The following is an 18,589-nucleotide window of genomic DNA, read 5'->3' on the forward strand; positions in this document are numbered from 1 at the left end:
GGACTATTTTTGAGCTCCTAAAGCTGTTTATCCGGATATGGAAAAAAAAAAGTCAAAACATTCAAATGTATAAATAAGATATTTTAGACCCTCAGAGAAAACTGCAACCCCCATCCATTTGATGTTGATTTTGAATTAAAACCTTCATTTTCTATTCCCTGGTATGTCTAAGTTATTTAGGGAAGATCATGAGTGTTTTGAAAATTGCTTTTATACAGCCCACTGAAATGAAGGGTTCCATCAGCATCCTGTACAAGAGAGGGCATATTTAATTTCACTCAGTGCCTTAGATTCTTCCTCAGTAGCACTTAAGGATTTGGTATTTTAGGGCATAAAAAATAGCATAGAAGTGTTCCTCAACCTCAAAGCAGCTTTGTCTCTATTTGCTGAAGATGTTATATGAAACAGAAACAGAGATCACTGACAAATAGTTATGGTCTCAGTTTGTATCACTTGGGGAACTACATTAGAATAACCCCATACTAGTCCCCTGGAGTTGTCTTTCCTTTCTTCCTTTGTAAGGATACCATTTAATGAAAAATTTTCTCTTTTTTTAGACTGTATTTCTCAATGCAAGCACGTGGAGAGACTGATAGAGAAAAGTTGCTGTTAATGTATCAGACAAATGATCAAATAATAAATGGACTTTTTCCTCTGAACAAGGACTTGGCATTAGAAATGGCGGCTCTTTTAGCTCAGGTAACTTCTGTGTTCTATAGAGTCATATTTAGTGAAGGTAAGATACTAATTTCTACGTTGATTTATATCTTGTAATTCTTTAAATTCACATTACTGTGATTAACACCTTAAAACTTACAGGCATTATAATTACAGTTTGACTCAGAATTGCTGACAACTGTAATGATGTCGATTGAGACAGTATTCTTCATGGAATCTGGTTTCTTAATTATCTTGAAAATATCCCACTAGGCTCTGCATTTAATAAAGGAGTTTGAGTGTAGAGCTGCAGGGCTGAGGGCACCATGCTGAAATCATTCAGTAATCTAATAGGAATAGGTCTTTAAAATGGTTAGAGCACTTTCTTTCATTTACCTGTTGTATCAGTAGGATTAAGTTCAGACTTTTATAAACACACACACAGAAATTAATAGTGCCTTAATCCAAATAGAAGTATATTTGTGTCTCACATAGAGAGATAGGCATGCTGGCCCCTCTGCAGAGTCATCAGAAGCATGGGCTTTATCTTGTTCTCCATTGTTCTTTCCCTAGCATGTCCTCTTCATGGTCCTGGAGAGCTGCCAGAGCTCCAGCTATTACATAAGAGTTCCAGGCATCATGATGGAGGAAGGGTTGAAACAGGGCATGTCTTCCCTCTCACCTTTGAGAAACTTTCTGGAGGTTATAGAACACATGCATTTATGTCTCCCTGGTCAAAACTTGGCTGTATGGCCTTGCCAACCTACAAGGGAGACCAGCAAATGTTGTCTTTGCTGGGTGGCAAGGAGCACAGCTAAATTCAAGGTTGTTGCTTTTTTTAAATATTTTCTCCCATTCTTTTTTTTTTTTTTTTTTTTTTTTTTTTTAATTCATGAAAGAGAGAGACAGAGAGAGAGAGAGAGTTAGGCAGAGACACAGTCAGACGGAGAAGCAGGCTCCATGCAGGGAGCCTGATGCGGGACTCGATCCCAGGACTCCAGGATCACGCCCTGGGCCAAAGGCAGGTGCTAAACCGCTGAGCCACCCAGGGATCCCTCAAGGTTGTTATTACTCAGAAAGAAAGAGAGAATAGTCATCAGAGGTGACTCACAGTGTCCACCACATCTGAGTCTGTGCACAGGTTAATTAAGGAAAAATGTTAAGGCTACTCTATGATATGTCATTGGGACAAAGGCTTAGATACCAGATACCTAAGGTTTTCGGTCCTTGTACTCTGCACACTGTCGCAGTTTATTTTATCTACCACCTGTCATTGATTCCCAGATCTTTTCTCTCCAGTTCACTTCTTTCATGGGCTCCTTAAATTCAACATATCAAGAACTGAAGTAATCCTCTTCTCTCTTTTTCCTTCACATTCTGTCTCCTTATTGTGCTACTATCTCTGTGCAGTCCCCCATGCAAGCTTCAAGTCCAGGAATCATCACTGACAACCCTCCTTTTCACCCGGTCCCACCAGTCACCATGTCCCATCCATTTAACTCTTAGATACATGCTCCTCATGATTCCTCTGCACGTTGGCCACCACTGCTGTGGTTTGGACCACCATCCCTCCTGCAGCAGACTTCTAACTCATGAGCCTTTCTCTAGTCTGATCCCCCGCAAATTTGTCCTCCACCCAGATGCTAGAGAGGTTGTTCCAGTTATCTATTGCTACATAAAAAAAATGGCTCCAAGATTCTATCACTTAAAATAATAATTTGGGCAGGGATGAGTGAGGACAGCTTGTCTCTGCAGCATATGGCATCAGCTGGCCTCACCCAGAGGCTGGCTGCGACTATGTGGCTGCAGGATGGAATCATTTGAAGACTCCACATCCATGTTTGGTGCTCGACTCCAGCTGGTAGTTGGGACTTGTGCTGGCACTGTCAGCAGGAACCCCTCCCCATGGCTTTGTCACATGGCTGCATGTGCTTCCTCACAGAATGGCGGTTGGATGGCAAGAGAGACAAGAAGTGGAGACTGCCATTTTCTTAAGACCTGTGCCTGGAAGCTGTGCCATGGTGGTTTGTTTGGCAGCCTGAGGAACTGGGGTGGAGATTTAGCAAGCATGTGAATCTAGCTAGCCGTGTCATTCCCTTTGTTTACACAGAAGAACATCATGATCTAAGCTCTGTGTGCCTCTCCAGCATCATCTGTTAATATTCCCTGCCTTGAACTTTATGTTCCACCAAAGTGTAAACTGTGGTTCCTTGCACAGTTCCCTGACGTGCATGTGGCTCACTTTTTCTTACCTCTTATGTTTACGTGTTTGTCTGCTCTGCCCGGAACATCTCGATCCCCATTCCTTCACCTGTTAATTTCAGTGTATCCCTTAATTCTCATCATTGGTGTCACTTATTCTGGGAAACCTTCCTGAATTCTTGGGGTGTTTGTCCTGTCCTGCACAGTACTATCTTTACCTCAGTGGTTTATTATTACTGATTTGTTTCCACTTTGCATCACTGACTATAGCCTCCCTGAGGGCAGGGGCTGTCCCTAGTCATCTTTGTACCTAGCACAGTGCCTTACGTGTCATCCATTCTTCATTGGAGGAATGAATAGTTGATAATTTAGTTCACTTTTTTTAACAGTTTTATGATCATCCAAAATTTAAATCATTCATGCTACACTGAGGGTTCTCTTTTTGCAAGTGATGAAAAGCTGTGGAAAAGACAAATAGGTCACATATTTTCTTGGTGATAGGATTAGGTATAATTTCCTATCTCCTGCCCTTCTAGGCTCTAGTTCTCTAAAGGAACAGAGTCTATAATCACTCTCATTTTTACTAAAATTTAAGTTAGTCTGTCTCTTTCAACTTGTAATTTTGTCAGGCAGTTTCTCCAAGAAAAACTGTAATGTAATTTGGAGACATATACTTCTAACATGTTTTAGATGAATTTGAGGAAGGAGTAGAGAGGTAAGAGTATATGTACAGCTAGAAAATTCTGAACATGTTGCTAACTAAAAAGTATCATTTCTCCATCTCTGAAAGGAAAGTTAAATAATACCTCTGTTCTCTTTTCCTAGAGTAGTCTTTGTGAAGACAAATGAAATAGACTACTCTAAGTTCTGTAGACGAAAGATTATTTCAGTTGTAATTTAAATATCTCGAGGTCCCTGTTGATATTCTGCATCTCAGGAAATTCTTGGAGCTAACCCATTAATCACTGTAGATAGTGTCTGGCAGTGCATCATGTTGATGTGAGTCATATTGGGAATCCTGTGAATTGATTTTCAATTATTCTGCAAGCATTTCTGTGCTCATTCTGTCCCTCACAGTATAGTATGCCAGGTGCTGGAGAGGGGATGCTGAGTGTGGAGATCCACTGTAGGGTTCCCCAAAAGGAAAGGTTGCCTTGAATGGCCAATCTTTGTAACTATTGTTTATCCAAATGCCATCTCCTTGGGGGTGAAATCTTGCTCTTAGGTTTCGCAGGTAGCTGTGCTAAGTACAACCTTGTGGTAGGTGGGGACAGTAAAAAGCTTGCTCTGGGGGAAGGATTTTAGTATGTTTGAAGAGCCGATGGACAACTTGTATTTGGTGTGAAGAAATTAGGGAAGGAGATAGAAGATGGGGATGAGAGCTAAACAGCCGGGCCAAGCCACGAAACCAACAAGAAACTGGGTCGGAGACCTAGAGACATAGAATACACTGGAAGGGCAAAGCTCAGATGAGGATTTTAGATAGCAGTGAGTCAGATGAAGAGCCAGGAAAGAGAAGACACAAGGGTCAGAATCTCAGAGGTTGGTTGTGCTAACAGCTTGCCTGGAGGCAGAAGGCCCTCTTGAGATGGAGACCCCACCCAGTCTGGATGGATCCCTCCATCTGCTTGTTGGGGAGTGCTGAACGGAAGGATGTGAACGCTCTTTTTTTTTTGGGGGGGGGGGATATAAACATTCAGTAGGACATTCATCTGAATGTTCCCCCTCCATTTCTCCCCTTGAGCCTTCTTTGGTACCCTACCTATACAAGGCACTTGACACAAGTCGTTACAAGTATAAATACTTTGTTTATACTTCAGTCTCCTCTACTAGACAGTAAAATCTGAGGGTGGGAACTGTGCTTAACTATTTTTTTTTTAATTTAATTCCATGTAGTATAGTGCCTGACATATAATGGAAACTCAACATAGGTTTGGATAAATGAGTGGGTGAGTGAGTGGATGGAGAAATGGATGGGTAGGTAAAGAATAGCATCTGTGTACCTCATTAATAGAGATAAAGATTGAACATATTTTCATTCAGGGAGAAAGAGGAATAAAGGGGTCTATTCCCAGAATAAAGAATAAGGGGATGGATACAGAACCATTTATGGAGAAAATCTAGGAAGAAAGTAATGAGAATATAGTTCTGTTCCATTATATTCAATAGAGACTCTTAAGAGGTACAAACAACACTTTTTTGAGACTCCTCATAGCTTTATAACTTTGTATTTTATTTTTAGCCTCTATTTTGCCTTATTACTGGTAGTTAAAATAGTACCTTAAAAATGAAAAAGTGTTTTGTGCTGTTATGGGTAATATTAGCAGCCGTTGGGAAATACTACTAGATGACAACATTTACAAAGGATAGTTTGCGTAGAAATGGAATTGAAATGTTTGAATTACAGATTTTTTTTCCAAAATTAGAATTCAAATGGAATTTAGATTTTATTAATAGCGTCTATGCATGATTATAAATTCAATAATCACTCAATCATGATAATTTTATATATTATTTATTATAGAGAATGTTTAGAAAGAGTAAAACTAACTTTTAAAAATCTTTTCAATATCCCATTATTTTCTCTTTGGATTTCCAATTAGGTGGAGATTGGAGATTTTGAAAGACCCTTTTCAACTCCAGCGGGGCATGTTACTAATCAGTGCAAAACAAATCAAACTCTAAAACAAGTCATAGAAAAATTTTATCCTAAAAGGTATAGAGATGACTCTTCTGAAGAACAGTTAAGGTAAGGAACTACTTGTGACTCTTCATTTTTAAATTTTTATTTATTTTTAAAAATATTTATTTACTTATTTTAGAGAGTGAGGAGGGGGGAAGGGCAGAGGGAGAGAAAGAATCTCCGGCAGACTCTTGCTGAGTAAGGAGCAGGAAACCAAGCTGTCTAACTCACTGAGCCACCCAGGCACTCCTACTTGTGAATCTAAAGGATAGAATCACACTGGACTGTTGGTGATAGTCTTCTGTTCAAATTTTAAAGATGAAAATTATTATACATGGCAGTTTTCTTAAGATTTTTAAATATAATATCCCAAGAGGTTATAGATTTTTTAAAATTTAAGATGGACCTAGAAACTGGAGAATCCATATTTAAAGTTGTTAAGGGGGCACCTGGGTGGCTCAGTCAGTTAAGCACCTGCCTTCAGCTCAGGTCATGATCCCAGGGTCCTGGGATCCAGCCCCATGTCAAGCTCCCTGCTCACCAGGGGAGTCTGCTTCTCCCTCTTCCCCTCCCCTCAGTCATGCTCTGTCTCTTTCTCTCTCTCTCTCTCTCTCTCCCACTCGTGCTCTCACTCTCTCTCTCAAGTAAATAAAATCTTTAAAGAAAATTAATAGTCTTGTAAGGAAAAAAAATTTACCTTGATTTAGAAGATCTGCTTTTTATTTGCTCTTATTCATTCTTGTCCAAATTAATCCTGCTAATAAAAGGGGAAAAATGGCCAGTACTATGTTTAATTTTATGAAGTGTTTACCAAAAACATTTTACCTCTTAGGGTATTTCATTATAAACAAATTGACATAAAAACAAACTATTTTCTTATACAAGATTTTTTACTATACATTTTTAATTAAATTCAACTGGTATAATAGTTTGGTTTTACAGAATATACAAAGAAAAGCTGATTCAGTTGAAAAATAGAGGCAAATCCAATTCACCATGAGTTTTCCAAAATAGAAACATTTAAGATCAGTCTGTTGTCTACATAGAGTGAGCAGTTGCCATTGTGATTTTATTTAAGGCATCTTCCTCCCGCAGCCAACATCTCTCCAAGCCAGAGGTGGCATCACATAAAATTCCACCATTAAGGATTCATTCTTTGGTCTCAATGTCTTGTACTTTTCTTTTAAAATGTAAGTTATTCCCATGAGAAAGGTTTGATGTTCATTTATCAGAATTTTTTTTAAGATTTAATTACTTATTCATGAGAGACACACAGAGAGAGAGAGGCAGAGACATAAGCAGAGGGAGAAGCAGGCTCCCTGCAGGAAGCCCAATGCAGGATTCGATCCCAGAACTCCAGGATCATGCCCTGAGCTAAAGGCAGACGCTCAACCACCGAGCCACCCAGGCATCCCAGTGTATCATATTTTTTAAAAAAGATTTATTTGGGGATCCCTGGGTGGCTCAGCAGTTTAGCACCTGCCTTTGGCCCAGGGTGTGATCCTGGAGTCCTAGGATCAAGTCCCACATCAGGCTCCCTGCATGGAGCCTGCTTCTCCCTCAGCCTGTGTCTCTGCCTCTCTCTCTCTCTCTCTCTCTCTCTCTCTCTGAGTGTGTCTCTCATGAATAAATAAATAAAATCTTTAAAAAAAAGATTTATTTACCTGAGACAGCACATGTGTGTGTGTGAGCACGTGAGTGGAGAGTGGGGCAGAGGGAGAAGGAGAGAGAGAATCCTCAAGCAGACTCCTTACCGAATGCAGAGCCCGACATGGGGCTTGACATCAGTCCCGAGATCATGACCTGAGCCCAAACCAAGAGTCTGGTGCTCAACCAACTGAGCCATCCTGGTGCCTCTCATCAGATTTTTTTTTTTTTTTTACTTTGCCTGATGGGGTGGGAGATGGAGAATCTAGGTCGTGCTGAGAGCACTAATACTATGAGAAAGTGGGGAAAGGAATGTTCTGAAAGGATGAGGGGTGGACAGTGGTGAGATGGGAATCAGAAAATAACAGCTCCTCCTGGGCGATGCCCAGTCATGCCTAGGATTGGCTCAAGGAGAGCTTTGCCTCGGGAGGATGATGCGCTGTTTATGTCTTTGCTTTTGCCTTTTTGTTTTTTGTTTTCTTCATAGGCAGCTCTGCCAGCGACTGTCGACCAGATGGATGGCCCTCCGGGGTCACAGTGCTGCTGACTGTGTACGCATTTATTTGACCGTAGCCAGGAAGTGGCCATTCTTTGGTGCCAAGTTGTTTCTTGCGAAAGTAAGAAAGAATGGGAGGGAGCAGCAGAATTAACACCCTAACCTGTGCAGTTGACCCTGTTCAGCTGAGTGAAGTCCGACAGAGACCACAGGCCCCCCCATGTGTGGTGTAGTGGGCTTTTAAGAAGGAAATGAGGAAATTCCCAACAATGTAAAGAAAACAATGAAGGGGTACTAAGAAAGGGCAGGAGAGCAAGTGGCCTCTCCATCTGTGCCCTGTGCTTCACTCCCCTTCCCCCGACCGTAGGTCACTCACACTCAGCAGGCTCACCATGAGACTGGGATGACCGCTGAACCCCGCTTACTTCTCTTTGACCATGCAGCCTCTCACCCATCTGTCACTCACTCTGTCACTTGTTCGCTCACTTGTTTAGTATTTAGCGGCTTCTGTTAGCCAAACATTATGTACCTAGGGATACATAAGGCTGTGGTTTCAGATGAGTTGGGCCCAAACCTCCAGGAACTCCCAGCCCACTTGCAGCAGGCAGGAAACAAGCCTTGTAGGGTGAACAAAGAGTGACAGGGACAGAGCACTGCAGCACGCTGAGGACAGAGAGCTGCACCCTGCCACCCGGGATGGCCAGCCCAGTCCCAGGAGGAAGAACTATACGTCTGAATTCTGCTTCTTTCTCTTGAACTGTGTCACCTTAAATTCTCTAGGGTTCCTAAAATACTTCTCGTCTTGGGTTCTCTTTCTGTGTGTTAGGCCTGTCCTCACTGATAGCTTGCACACATCATCAGGGCATAGACTCACTGATCCTGGAATTCTCCTCTAGTGCTCACGTCTTGCTTTGCATAGAAGTATCGCTTAATAAATTTTGCTGAATAGCTGCGCCACTTTGGGCAACTCAGTTAACCTTAGTTTTGTCATCTATACATGACAACTCAGACTAGAAAAAGTAAAATCTAGGCTATCTTACTCTGATTCCATGACCGACTGCATCATGGTGAGGTAAGAAATTATTTTGCTACTGGTACTGGAAGCCATATACTAAGACAGTGCTTGAACATCTCTCAAATTAATACATTTATGAGGAGTTGAACATATGTTTTCTAAAAATATAAGGGTTAGATTAATATAAGGGTTAAAATATAAGGGTTAGATCAGCATTTTATAATGAATTTTATTTATTTATTTATTTATTTATTTATTTATTTATTTATAGATTTAATTAATCATGAAAGACACAGAGAGAGAAGCAGAGACACAGAGGGCTCCATGCAGGGAGCCCCATGGGGAACTCGATCCTGGGATCCTGGGATCCTGACCTAAGCCAAAGGTAGACAGTCAACCATTGAGCCACCCAGGCACCTCTTATAATGAATTTTAATTCTAATTTCAGCATTGCAAGAAATATTAAATATCCATCTTTGATCATTTGTCCTGTGCCTTTTAGTACAGAAATATTATTAAATAATATGTAGCATTTGCATGTTGCACAACTGGCATCTTTTCTTTGCTCGCTTTTCTTCCTTTATACTACAAAAACACCTTTGTTTGCTTAACGACATCCATTTTGGGAGGGGGGATAAATATATATATCATCAAATATAGCATTTTAACCATTTTTAAGTATATGGTTCTATGGTATTAAGCACATTCATGTTATTATGCTACCCTTACCACCATCCACCTCCAGTACCTTTTCATCTTTCCAAATAAACCTCCATACTCCCTATTGCCCCTTCTCCCTAGGCCCAGATAACCACCATTCTGCTTCTTGTTCTGTGAATTTGACTGTTCTAGAAACCTCATCTAAGAGGAATTATTTGTCCTTTTGTGACTGGCTCATTTTCCTTTGCAGAATGTCTGTAGGGTTCATCCATGTTGTAGCATGTGTCAGAATTTCCTTTTTTTTTTTTAAGATTTTATTTATTTATTCATGAGAGACACACACACAGAGAAGGAGGCAGAGACACAGGCAGAGGGAGAAGCAGGCTCCATGCAGGGAGCCCAATGTGGGACTCGATCCCAGGTCTCCAGGATCAGGCCCTGGGCTGAAGGCGGCGCTAAACCCCTGAGCCACCCGGCTGCCCAGAATTTCCTTTTTTCAAAGCTAAAAAGTATTCCACTGCATGTATATGCCATGTTTTGTTTCACCAAAGAAACAAAAACAATGTTTTGTTTGTCAAAGAGCTAATGAGTTGAATGGCATCCTTTGTAATGGTGCCCTTTGCAAACCAGTTCTCAGTAGATGGTAACCCAGGGGTTTTTTTATACATGAAATTCTGAAAAGTTTTACTATATAAAATATAGTATATATATAAATACTATAGATTTATATAAATATTATAGATTCATCCCAGTTCCTTATCTATCATCTCTGTTTCTTTTATAAAGTTTAAGAGAAGTAGTTGAGTTTTTATTAGAATTTCAGTTCTTGTTAAGCAATCAATGTAGAAAGCTCAAAAACATTCATGGGTTTTAATTGGGGGCTAGTGGTGAGATCTTTTTATTAACATAATTTCATTGCTTTTTTACAGTAAGGAATTTAGTGGAAATTTTGGTATTTCTCATTACCATTCATCCCACAGTTTAATATTTTCTTTTTATTCTATTGTTATTAGTCATTGAATATCAGATTTAATAAACTTTCAGCAAAAGTGTACATTTATAATCCTAATCCTTTATGTTGTTGCAGTAGTATTACACACACCTTAGAAAGCATATCCGCATATTTTGTTTCATTAGGATTTTGGTCATCATAGAAACCCACAAGCTTATTAATGATTAGCTTCTTAAAACAAAAGAAAAGTAAGATTAAACATTGTTGTTCCCATTCTAAAGATGAGAAAATTGAGCCACGGAGAGATTCAGTAGCTTGTCCAAATGTACAGCTGAATAAGTGGCATATTTGGATTTCAGACCCACGTCTCTTAATATCAGATTCACTGCTCTTTCGATTATGTGATATTGCCTCCACCCCAAGAGAGATTCCCCCCCATAGGTTTTATTTTCTTTTTTTCTCCCTTCTAAAGAGATTTTTTAATACGATGTTGTTGCAAATGTCTCATTGCATTTTGATGGAAAAATGCTTCTGTAATTTTACTTAGCATTTATTTATACAGTATATTTGCACCTCTTCACAGCCCATAACTCCATCAGCACTCGGAAGTACTTTCATGTGGCTGGCTATCCATGAGGATGGTTTAAGCATCTTAGAATACAATTCCATGGTAAGTTTAAGTTTTGTACTAAGTCAACTATTTGCATTGCAATGTACATAGAAAGTAATGATCTCTTCATATGATTTTTCTTATACACAAATAACATTTTCCCGATGCTGTATATAACAAATAGTCATTTTACAAATACAACTGTGATTATAATTTAATCTTTTAAAACATGGTTGGACGGGTTTTATATTGCGTATGAGGAAAATATTAAGATATCATGCCTAAATTGTATTCGTGGTCATATTCGTAAAATGATTACTAATTTATCATGTCAGGGAGGTTACTTCCTGTGCAAAATGAAAGTCTTTAAGATAACATTAATGTAGAAACTTTAATTACCAAAGTTTAAGTTCAGCATCACTAAGGCTTCTGTAACTTTCTGTAATATTACTTACCAGTTCACTTGTACATATGTGGTATTTTAGAACTTTTAACATGCTTAAATATAAAGTCAAACTGTGCTTTCTACATTTTTTTGCCTTATTTTCTATCATATTTCATATTGTTAGATTATTTTTTCCTGTTTTTGTTTTGTTTTGTTTTTTTAAACCTGGCAGACAGGAATTGTTAAATTCACCTGGTAGGTATACTGGGCTCTCCTATGTCCAGCTGTAGTCAGGGATCAATAATAATTTCTTGAAACCAAACTATTCTTTAGTGTTATAGTAGTTTCTCCTTATGGTTGCTAAAAAAACTTTTTGAAGAACTTTTTATTTCCTGAATGCTTTTCAGTTCTTGAATGGGTAGCTTGAAGATAGGTTATAAAATTGATGACCTAAAGTCAACAAAGAATTGTAGACTAGTATTGAATTACCATAGGTACGTAAGCCAGTCCCTCAGACCCTGGAGTTGGACACCGAGGCCAGAAAGTGGACACCGGTTGACTGCAGCTTGTGGGGCATTCAGTGCTGGAATAGTCTGCTTAGAGACTTGCAAGCCAATCATTAGATACACAGATTCCTTTACCTATACATTTCTTAATTATATTTTTAAAATTTTATGCTACAGATGGGAAAAAATATTTGCTGCATACATGGCAAAGAGTTTATATCCTTATGAAACAATAAGAAAATGATAAACAATAAACACATCAATAGACAAATGAGCCAGCACAATTCAGAGAAGAAATACAAGTGTTCAAAAAATGTATTTTAAAATGTTAGTTTCACTAGTAATCAAATAATTTAAAACAGCGAGATTCTACTTTTCACTAGTCAGGTTGGCAGAGATTTAAAAGAATTATTATATCTAGTGTTAACAAGACTACAGAGCTAGGAATGTCACTGGGTATAACTTTTCCAGGGGAGTTTGGAAATATTCTGAAAATTGTCCTTATTTTTTTTTTGAGGTAGTAATTCCAGTTATTGAGATTTATAACTAAAGAAATAATTAGGTATGTGTATTATGAAATATGCCAAAAAATATGCATTGAAATAGTGTTTTAAGGGCAGCCCAGGTGGCTCAGCGGTTTGGCACCTGCCTTCAGCCCAGGGCATGGTCCTGGAGACCCAGGATTGAGTCCCACATCGGGCTCCCTGTGTGGAGCCTGCTTCTCCCTCTGCCTGTGTCTCTGCCTCTCTCTCCCTCTCTGTCTCTCATGAATAAATTAAATCTTTAAAAAATATATATTATTTTAAGATAGTAACAAATAAAAAATGATTTAAATCTCCTGCAATAAGAGATTAGTTAAATAAGGATTAGCTATCAAATCACTTAAAAGGATGTTATACAATGGCATTTGTTGTCATGAAAAGATATTCATAATTTGTTATTACATTTAAAAAGAAGCAGAATCCTAAAAACAATATGCATATCATTTGTGTTTATATCAAAATATGTATACTAAGATGAACCATATGGATTTGCCAATATTTGATCATTTTTTTAAAGGTTTTATTTATTTATTCATGAGAGACACACAGAAAGAGGCAGAGACATAGGCAGAGGAAGAAACACGCTCCCCGTGGGGATTCTGATACGGCACTGGATCCCAGGACCCCAGGATCATGACCTGAGCTCAAGGCAGATGCTCAACTGTTGAGCCACCCAGGCATCCCTGATCTTTTTTTTTTTTTAACCTTAAAAAGCATCAGTTTCAAAAAATTAAAAAAAATTAAAAAATTTAAAAAAAATTTTAAAAAGCGTCAGTTTCTTATGGTTCAACCTAATATGGATAGAGATCTTAGAGGACACATACAAGATATTAACAGTAGTCTTCTACTAGATGCTGGGAATATAGGTGCTTTTTATTTTCTTTTTGTTTTCTGTTTTTTTCACAGTTAGTGTCAGAATCAAACTGTATTTTAATTATAAAGGTAAATTATGCCTATATAAAATTAGTACATTTCTATCTATTTTGAATCATAAATTCAAAAGTAGATTTTATTTTAGAAAATAATTTTTACTATATATAATTAATACTAGCATATTTTTAGTGAAGTATAGTTAAAATAGAATGTTACATTAGTTTCATTAATATTAGCATTTTAATGGAAATATATTAATCATTTCTCATCTTTCTTTGAAAGTAGAAGTATATATGATATTAAATTTTTCTTCTCTTTGAAGAGGTTAATAGTCAGCTATGTGTACAAGAGTCTGATGACCTTTGGGGGTCATCAAGATGATTTCATGATAGTCATTAACAACACACATTCAAAGGACAAGCCAACAGAGAAATTACTTTTTGCCATGGCAAAACCCAAGGTGAGTAGAAGCCTTTCTACGAACGTTTTTATACTAGCTTTTTCATGCTAAAACATTTATTGTGCAAAAACTAACTTGTAGATGGAAAAACAGATTTACTTATAATCAAACAGTTCTAGGTCCAAATTCTGGCTTATCTCATCTTGCTAAGCTTTGTCTTGTTCATCGAAAAAGTTATATGATGCCACTTACTTTTTTTTGGCTTAAGAATTAAATGATGGAATTGTTAACTGTTTTAGCCCAGTGTCTTGTATACAGAAGGTTCAAAATAAGTGGTCTTGACATAAGTTGTCAGGTACTTTATACACAATTTTCTTATTTACTTGGGGTAATTCATGTTACAGACTCATTAAAGAGAAAAGTCTTATAATTAAGACATTACTTGTTCTTTGTAGTTTTAATGTCTGTAAGCAAAAACAATAAGTACAAAAAAAACAATAAGTACAAAGGCTATATTTTCGTATTAACTCTAGTTTTAGTAAAAAGAATGAGAAACTGAGTTTCTTAAAACTTTAACAGTCTTAAAATTGTCAGAGACTATTTTTTTAGAATCTGAAACTTTTTTTAATGGCAGACATTTAAGTGAAGGCAGTTAGCCAATAAATGCAGAAGATTGAGACATACTCAGAACTTTACTTAGTTTATTTTTATTATTTATTTGTTTTTTTTAGAACTTTACTTAAATAAAAAGTTGATATTATGCACCAGATTTCTTCATTTATGCACAAATGCGGCTTTAAGATAATTGGTAGACTTGTGCTATTGTCACATTTTTTAATATCGCCACTAAATTTAATGGTTCTTTTTTTGTTTGTTTGTTTTAAAGATTTTTTATTTATTCATGAAAGAGAGAGAGAGAAAGGCAGAGGCACAGGCAGAGGGAGAAGCAGGCTCCATGCAGGGAGCCTGATGCGGGACTCGATCCTGGGACTCCAGGATCACACCCTGGGCCAAAGGCAGGCGCTAAACTGCCGAGCCACCCAGGGATTCCCAAACTTAATGGTTCTTTAAGATCCATTCTTTTTTCTGGTTGAAACAGGGCAAAATATGTCAATGCCTTGATGGTGCTGAACATATGATGAGCACTTCTCCGGAGCATTAACAATTCTATTTTTCTTGTTTTAGATTCTAGAAATCACTCTTTTGATCGCCAGTTACATAAACAACTTCCATCAGCAAAAGGCAGCCTTTCACCACCTCTCTGCTCCAGCACTGCTGTCAGCCCAGACTCGGGGACCTGAAGCCAGGGCAGTGGGAAGCCAGCCCCTTCTGTCAAGTAGCAGACCAACTAAAGGACCCACTTTACTTTGAAAGCTCGGGAGCCTGAACATTCACTCCCATCCTCCAGGCAATGGCTGCATCAGCTGCAAAAAAGTTCATTTACACCCTGACAGCATGGCACCCACACGTTGGTATTCTAGACTTTAAAAATGTGGGGGTTTATTTATTTCTTAAATACTCAAATGAATACTACTAATAAAACATAAATACAAAATTTGCCCGCATGCTGATTTTCTCTTAGATTAAATGGGTTAGAATTCATCTTTCCCCACCTCCTTTGTCCCTTGCCATCAGACACATCATGCAATATAGCATTTTTTGTCTTTAAAAAATATATATTTTGGCAAAGGGAGATTCCAGACTCTCATTTGGCAAACCAGTTGATTATTTGGAAATTCTCACCGCCAAGAAATTAAGTACTGTAATTAAATGTGCTTTTAATTAATGATATGGTCTTTGGAAAGAAGTAGAGTACATAGTGTCAGAAACAGCTGCAGGATGCTGTTTAGGGGTAAATTATTGGAGCAAGTGCAGTAACTCTGGCACTATGAATCTTGTAAGAAAATGAGAGTTAGGTAACCAGAACCTCCTGTGTGGTACTTGGAAATATACTCTGTCATCTTTTCAGATCACTGGAGTGTAAAGTTTAAAATGAGACAGTGATTCCCCAAATTCCTTGGCTATTACTAGATAGCCCCCGTTCACTGGAATATTGCCCACATTTCATTGCATTTGGTGCTGGGTCATCTTGACCTTATTTTTGTTAAATAAAGTCTTTGAAAGCAAAGACAGTTCTTATATTTTGCCCTCATATAGTTCTTTTTCATTATAGTTTTAACATAAATTCTCAGAATATTTTTTAAAAGAAAAGAGAATTCTTCTGTCAAAGGAGGTAAAATTTTAGTTGAGAGAATCTAAAATGTATTACTTTGCTAGGTTACGTAAGTGGTCAGTTCATTTCAGTATATGTCAAACAAAGTAATTAGTATTCATGATAAAAATGAAACTGTGATAAGACATGAAAATTATATTGTAAGACTTTAATTGCAATAGTAATCATGAGTATACTTAATTTTATTTATGTATAGAATATTTGTATTTATTTTTTGAACATATATTTATCACTTTGTGTATGGTATTTTTTTAACCAGTTTGAATAAAAAATGTTAGCTGCTGAATTAATTTGTTGGCAGAGCCTTCATATTTTTCTTCTTTGCTGCTTTCACCCTATGGCAATGTACTGTTGTCACACTAAGCCTTTTAAAAATATTCCATCTCATCAGAGCCAAGAAATACCCTGCTCAACTAAGATTTTACTTTATTGTTAATGTCAAAAAGATTTAAAAAACCTCCATAGAAATATATTTCCATTCACTGTTTCCCCTAAGTCTTTTGAGCCACAACCACTCACTGCATAAGCAAGTTGGTTTTTGAGAATATACCAGTTACCAGTTTGTGATGACTGACAGGAATTTTTTTGGCTGGGATACAATAGTGTTTCTTAGTTCCCAGAAAACTGTTCAATAATCATTAGTTGGTGAGCCAGGGGCTTGGCACAGCTTACATATGTGTGAGGATTTTATTCTCAGGCAGTAGTTAGTTCACCATCTGGTAAGCACACCCCCCTCCAGATCTTCTAATTTGAACAAGTAGTGAAGGCTTAGCTTAAATGGTGGTACCTTACACTTGGCATTTATTTTTGATAGAACAGAGATAAAATATTTTGATGGAAAGAAATCAATTTTCTGTAACTGATGATGTGAAAATTTTATTTTCTGGGAAATTACTTATGTAGCCATTTAAAAAAATTCAAAGTATGTTATTATGATTGGTTACAAAAGAATAATGTTACGTGTTTAATTGTAATATTTGTCTCCTATCATTTTCTTCCCTTTCAATCATAATAAATGATTTACAAAACCCATTTTGAGCATTATCTTTTGAACAATCTTCAAGAAATACCTAATGTTTTCATTGTCAAAGCTGAGGTGTGCTACTAGTGAAAATGGTAGTTATTACTTCCTTCTCTTGCATTCATGCTTTGTCTTCAGTGTTGCTTTGTTTTATCCAGATAAAAGGAAGCTGTTTTGGGAAATTATAATTTTAAGATGTATGTATGCATATTGACACATATACAATATGTATAAATCATGGGGTTCTCCCATGATTTCAAAGTAAGTTCCATAAGTTTCATATAGGTGAAGTGATGGACTGTGTTCTAAAATTTTATTTTAGATTCTGGATTTTTTTATATGTGTGTCCTTAGGGGATCCCTGGGTGGCGCAGCGGTTTAGCGCCTGCCTTTGGCCCAGGGCGCGATCCTGGAGACCCGGGATCGAATCCCACATCGGGCTCCCGGTGCATGGAGCCTGCTTCTCCCTCAGCCTGTGTCTCTGCCTCTCTCTCTCTCTCTCTCTCTGTGTGACTATCATAAATAAATAAAAATTTAAAAAAAAAATATGTGTGTCCTTAAAGTCAACTAGTGTCTAGCTTGGAAATGAATTTAACTCTCAATTTACAAGAAAAATTAGTCACAACTTATAAAGTTTTTGTTCTGAAAATGTGCTTATTAATTGATTGTTTGGAAATTTTTCCCAAAGAAAAAAATACATAGTGGCCAGGTTCCTAGAACAATACACTTACCCAATTGTACTGTAGAATAATCCTGAAGAATTAACTACCACAGATAATCATATTTCACTAGACAAAGATTTTAAGTGTTCCTGGGATACCAAGAACACATTTCACCTGTCCACCTAACGCCCTAGCTGCAATGGAATTTGGACTTCCCCAGTGCAGTGTCCAGGCTGATTCCTGTGGATCAAAGGCTCTAAGAATGTGAGGACTAAGGGAAGGGAAATGAGGAGCAGGAATAATAGGGTGGAGAAGCGTCTCTGCTAACCGGTTCATGGAGAACTGGTATCTCCTTTCACATTTTTCCCTATTTTCTTTTCCTTGAAAGAAGAAAGGGATTTTACTGCCACAGGGATAACTTCAAACTCCAAATTAAGGGGCACCTGGCTGGCTCAGTTGGTTAAATATCTTTCTTCAGCTTAGGTCATGATCCCAGGGTCCTTGAGGAGTCTGCTTCTCCCCCTGTCTCTGCCCCTTCCCCCAGTAGTGTGCACTTTCTCTTTCTTAAATAATTTTTTAAAAATGTAAAAACCTCCAAATTAAGGCAAAGTCCACTCATAGATATTTTTTTAAATTTTTATTTATTTATGATAGTCACAGAGAGAGAGAGAGAGAGGCAGAGACATAGGCAGAGGGAGAAGCAGGCTCCATGCACCGGGAGCCCGATGTGGGATTCGATCCCAGGTCTCCAGGATCGCGCCCTGGGCCAAAGGCAAGCGCCAAACCACTGCGCCACCCAGGGATCCCCACTCATAGATATTTAATGTGAAGTAAGATTCATCCTTATTCGAGTGGGACCAAGACTCAAGCTCATCTTGGACACTTAAGTGGGAAGGTGGGTCCTACAAAGAAGAGATGGGTGGACCTGGACAGAAGCTGGGGTGAGGAAATGAAATACATACGTGCTCTATGTCATAATTTTACCTGTTGAACTTAATTTTGCCTATATCAAACATAGTCACAATGATTCTGGAGGCGTATTTATA

General features: G+C 37.9%; 1 protein-coding gene across 5 annotated transcripts in view; it reads left to right on the top strand.

Annotated features, from left to right (window-relative positions):
- PLEKHH2 (pleckstrin homology, MyTH4 and FERM domain containing H2) overlaps positions 1-16,893 on the top strand; it is a 112,486-nt gene extending 95,593 nt beyond the window's left edge. For 4 of the 5 annotated variants that reach the window (XM_041755509.1, XM_041755510.1, XM_041755507.1 and 1 more), the window contains 6 exons: positions 558-699; positions 5,463-5,608; positions 7,677-7,806; positions 10,896-10,982; positions 13,551-13,688; positions 14,814-16,893. In XM_041755509.1, coding sequence (XP_041611443.1) covers positions 558-699; positions 5,463-5,608; positions 7,677-7,806; positions 10,896-10,982; positions 13,551-13,688; positions 14,814-14,999 — 829 coding nt within the window. In that variant the 3' untranslated portion in view covers positions 15,000-16,893. Of the gene's footprint in view, positions 1-557; positions 700-5,462; positions 5,609-7,676; positions 7,807-10,895; positions 10,983-13,550; positions 13,689-14,813 lie in introns of those variants that run through there. The other variant, XR_005987850.1, reaches the window with a different exon arrangement.
- The last annotated feature ends 1,696 nt before the right edge of the window (positions 16,894-18,589 follow it).

The sequence above is a fragment of the Vulpes lagopus genome, chromosome 5 (assembly GCF_018345385.1).
Source record: "Vulpes lagopus strain Blue_001 chromosome 5, ASM1834538v1, whole genome shotgun sequence".
Taxonomy (NCBI): Eukaryota; Metazoa; Chordata; class Mammalia; order Carnivora; family Canidae; genus Vulpes; species Vulpes lagopus.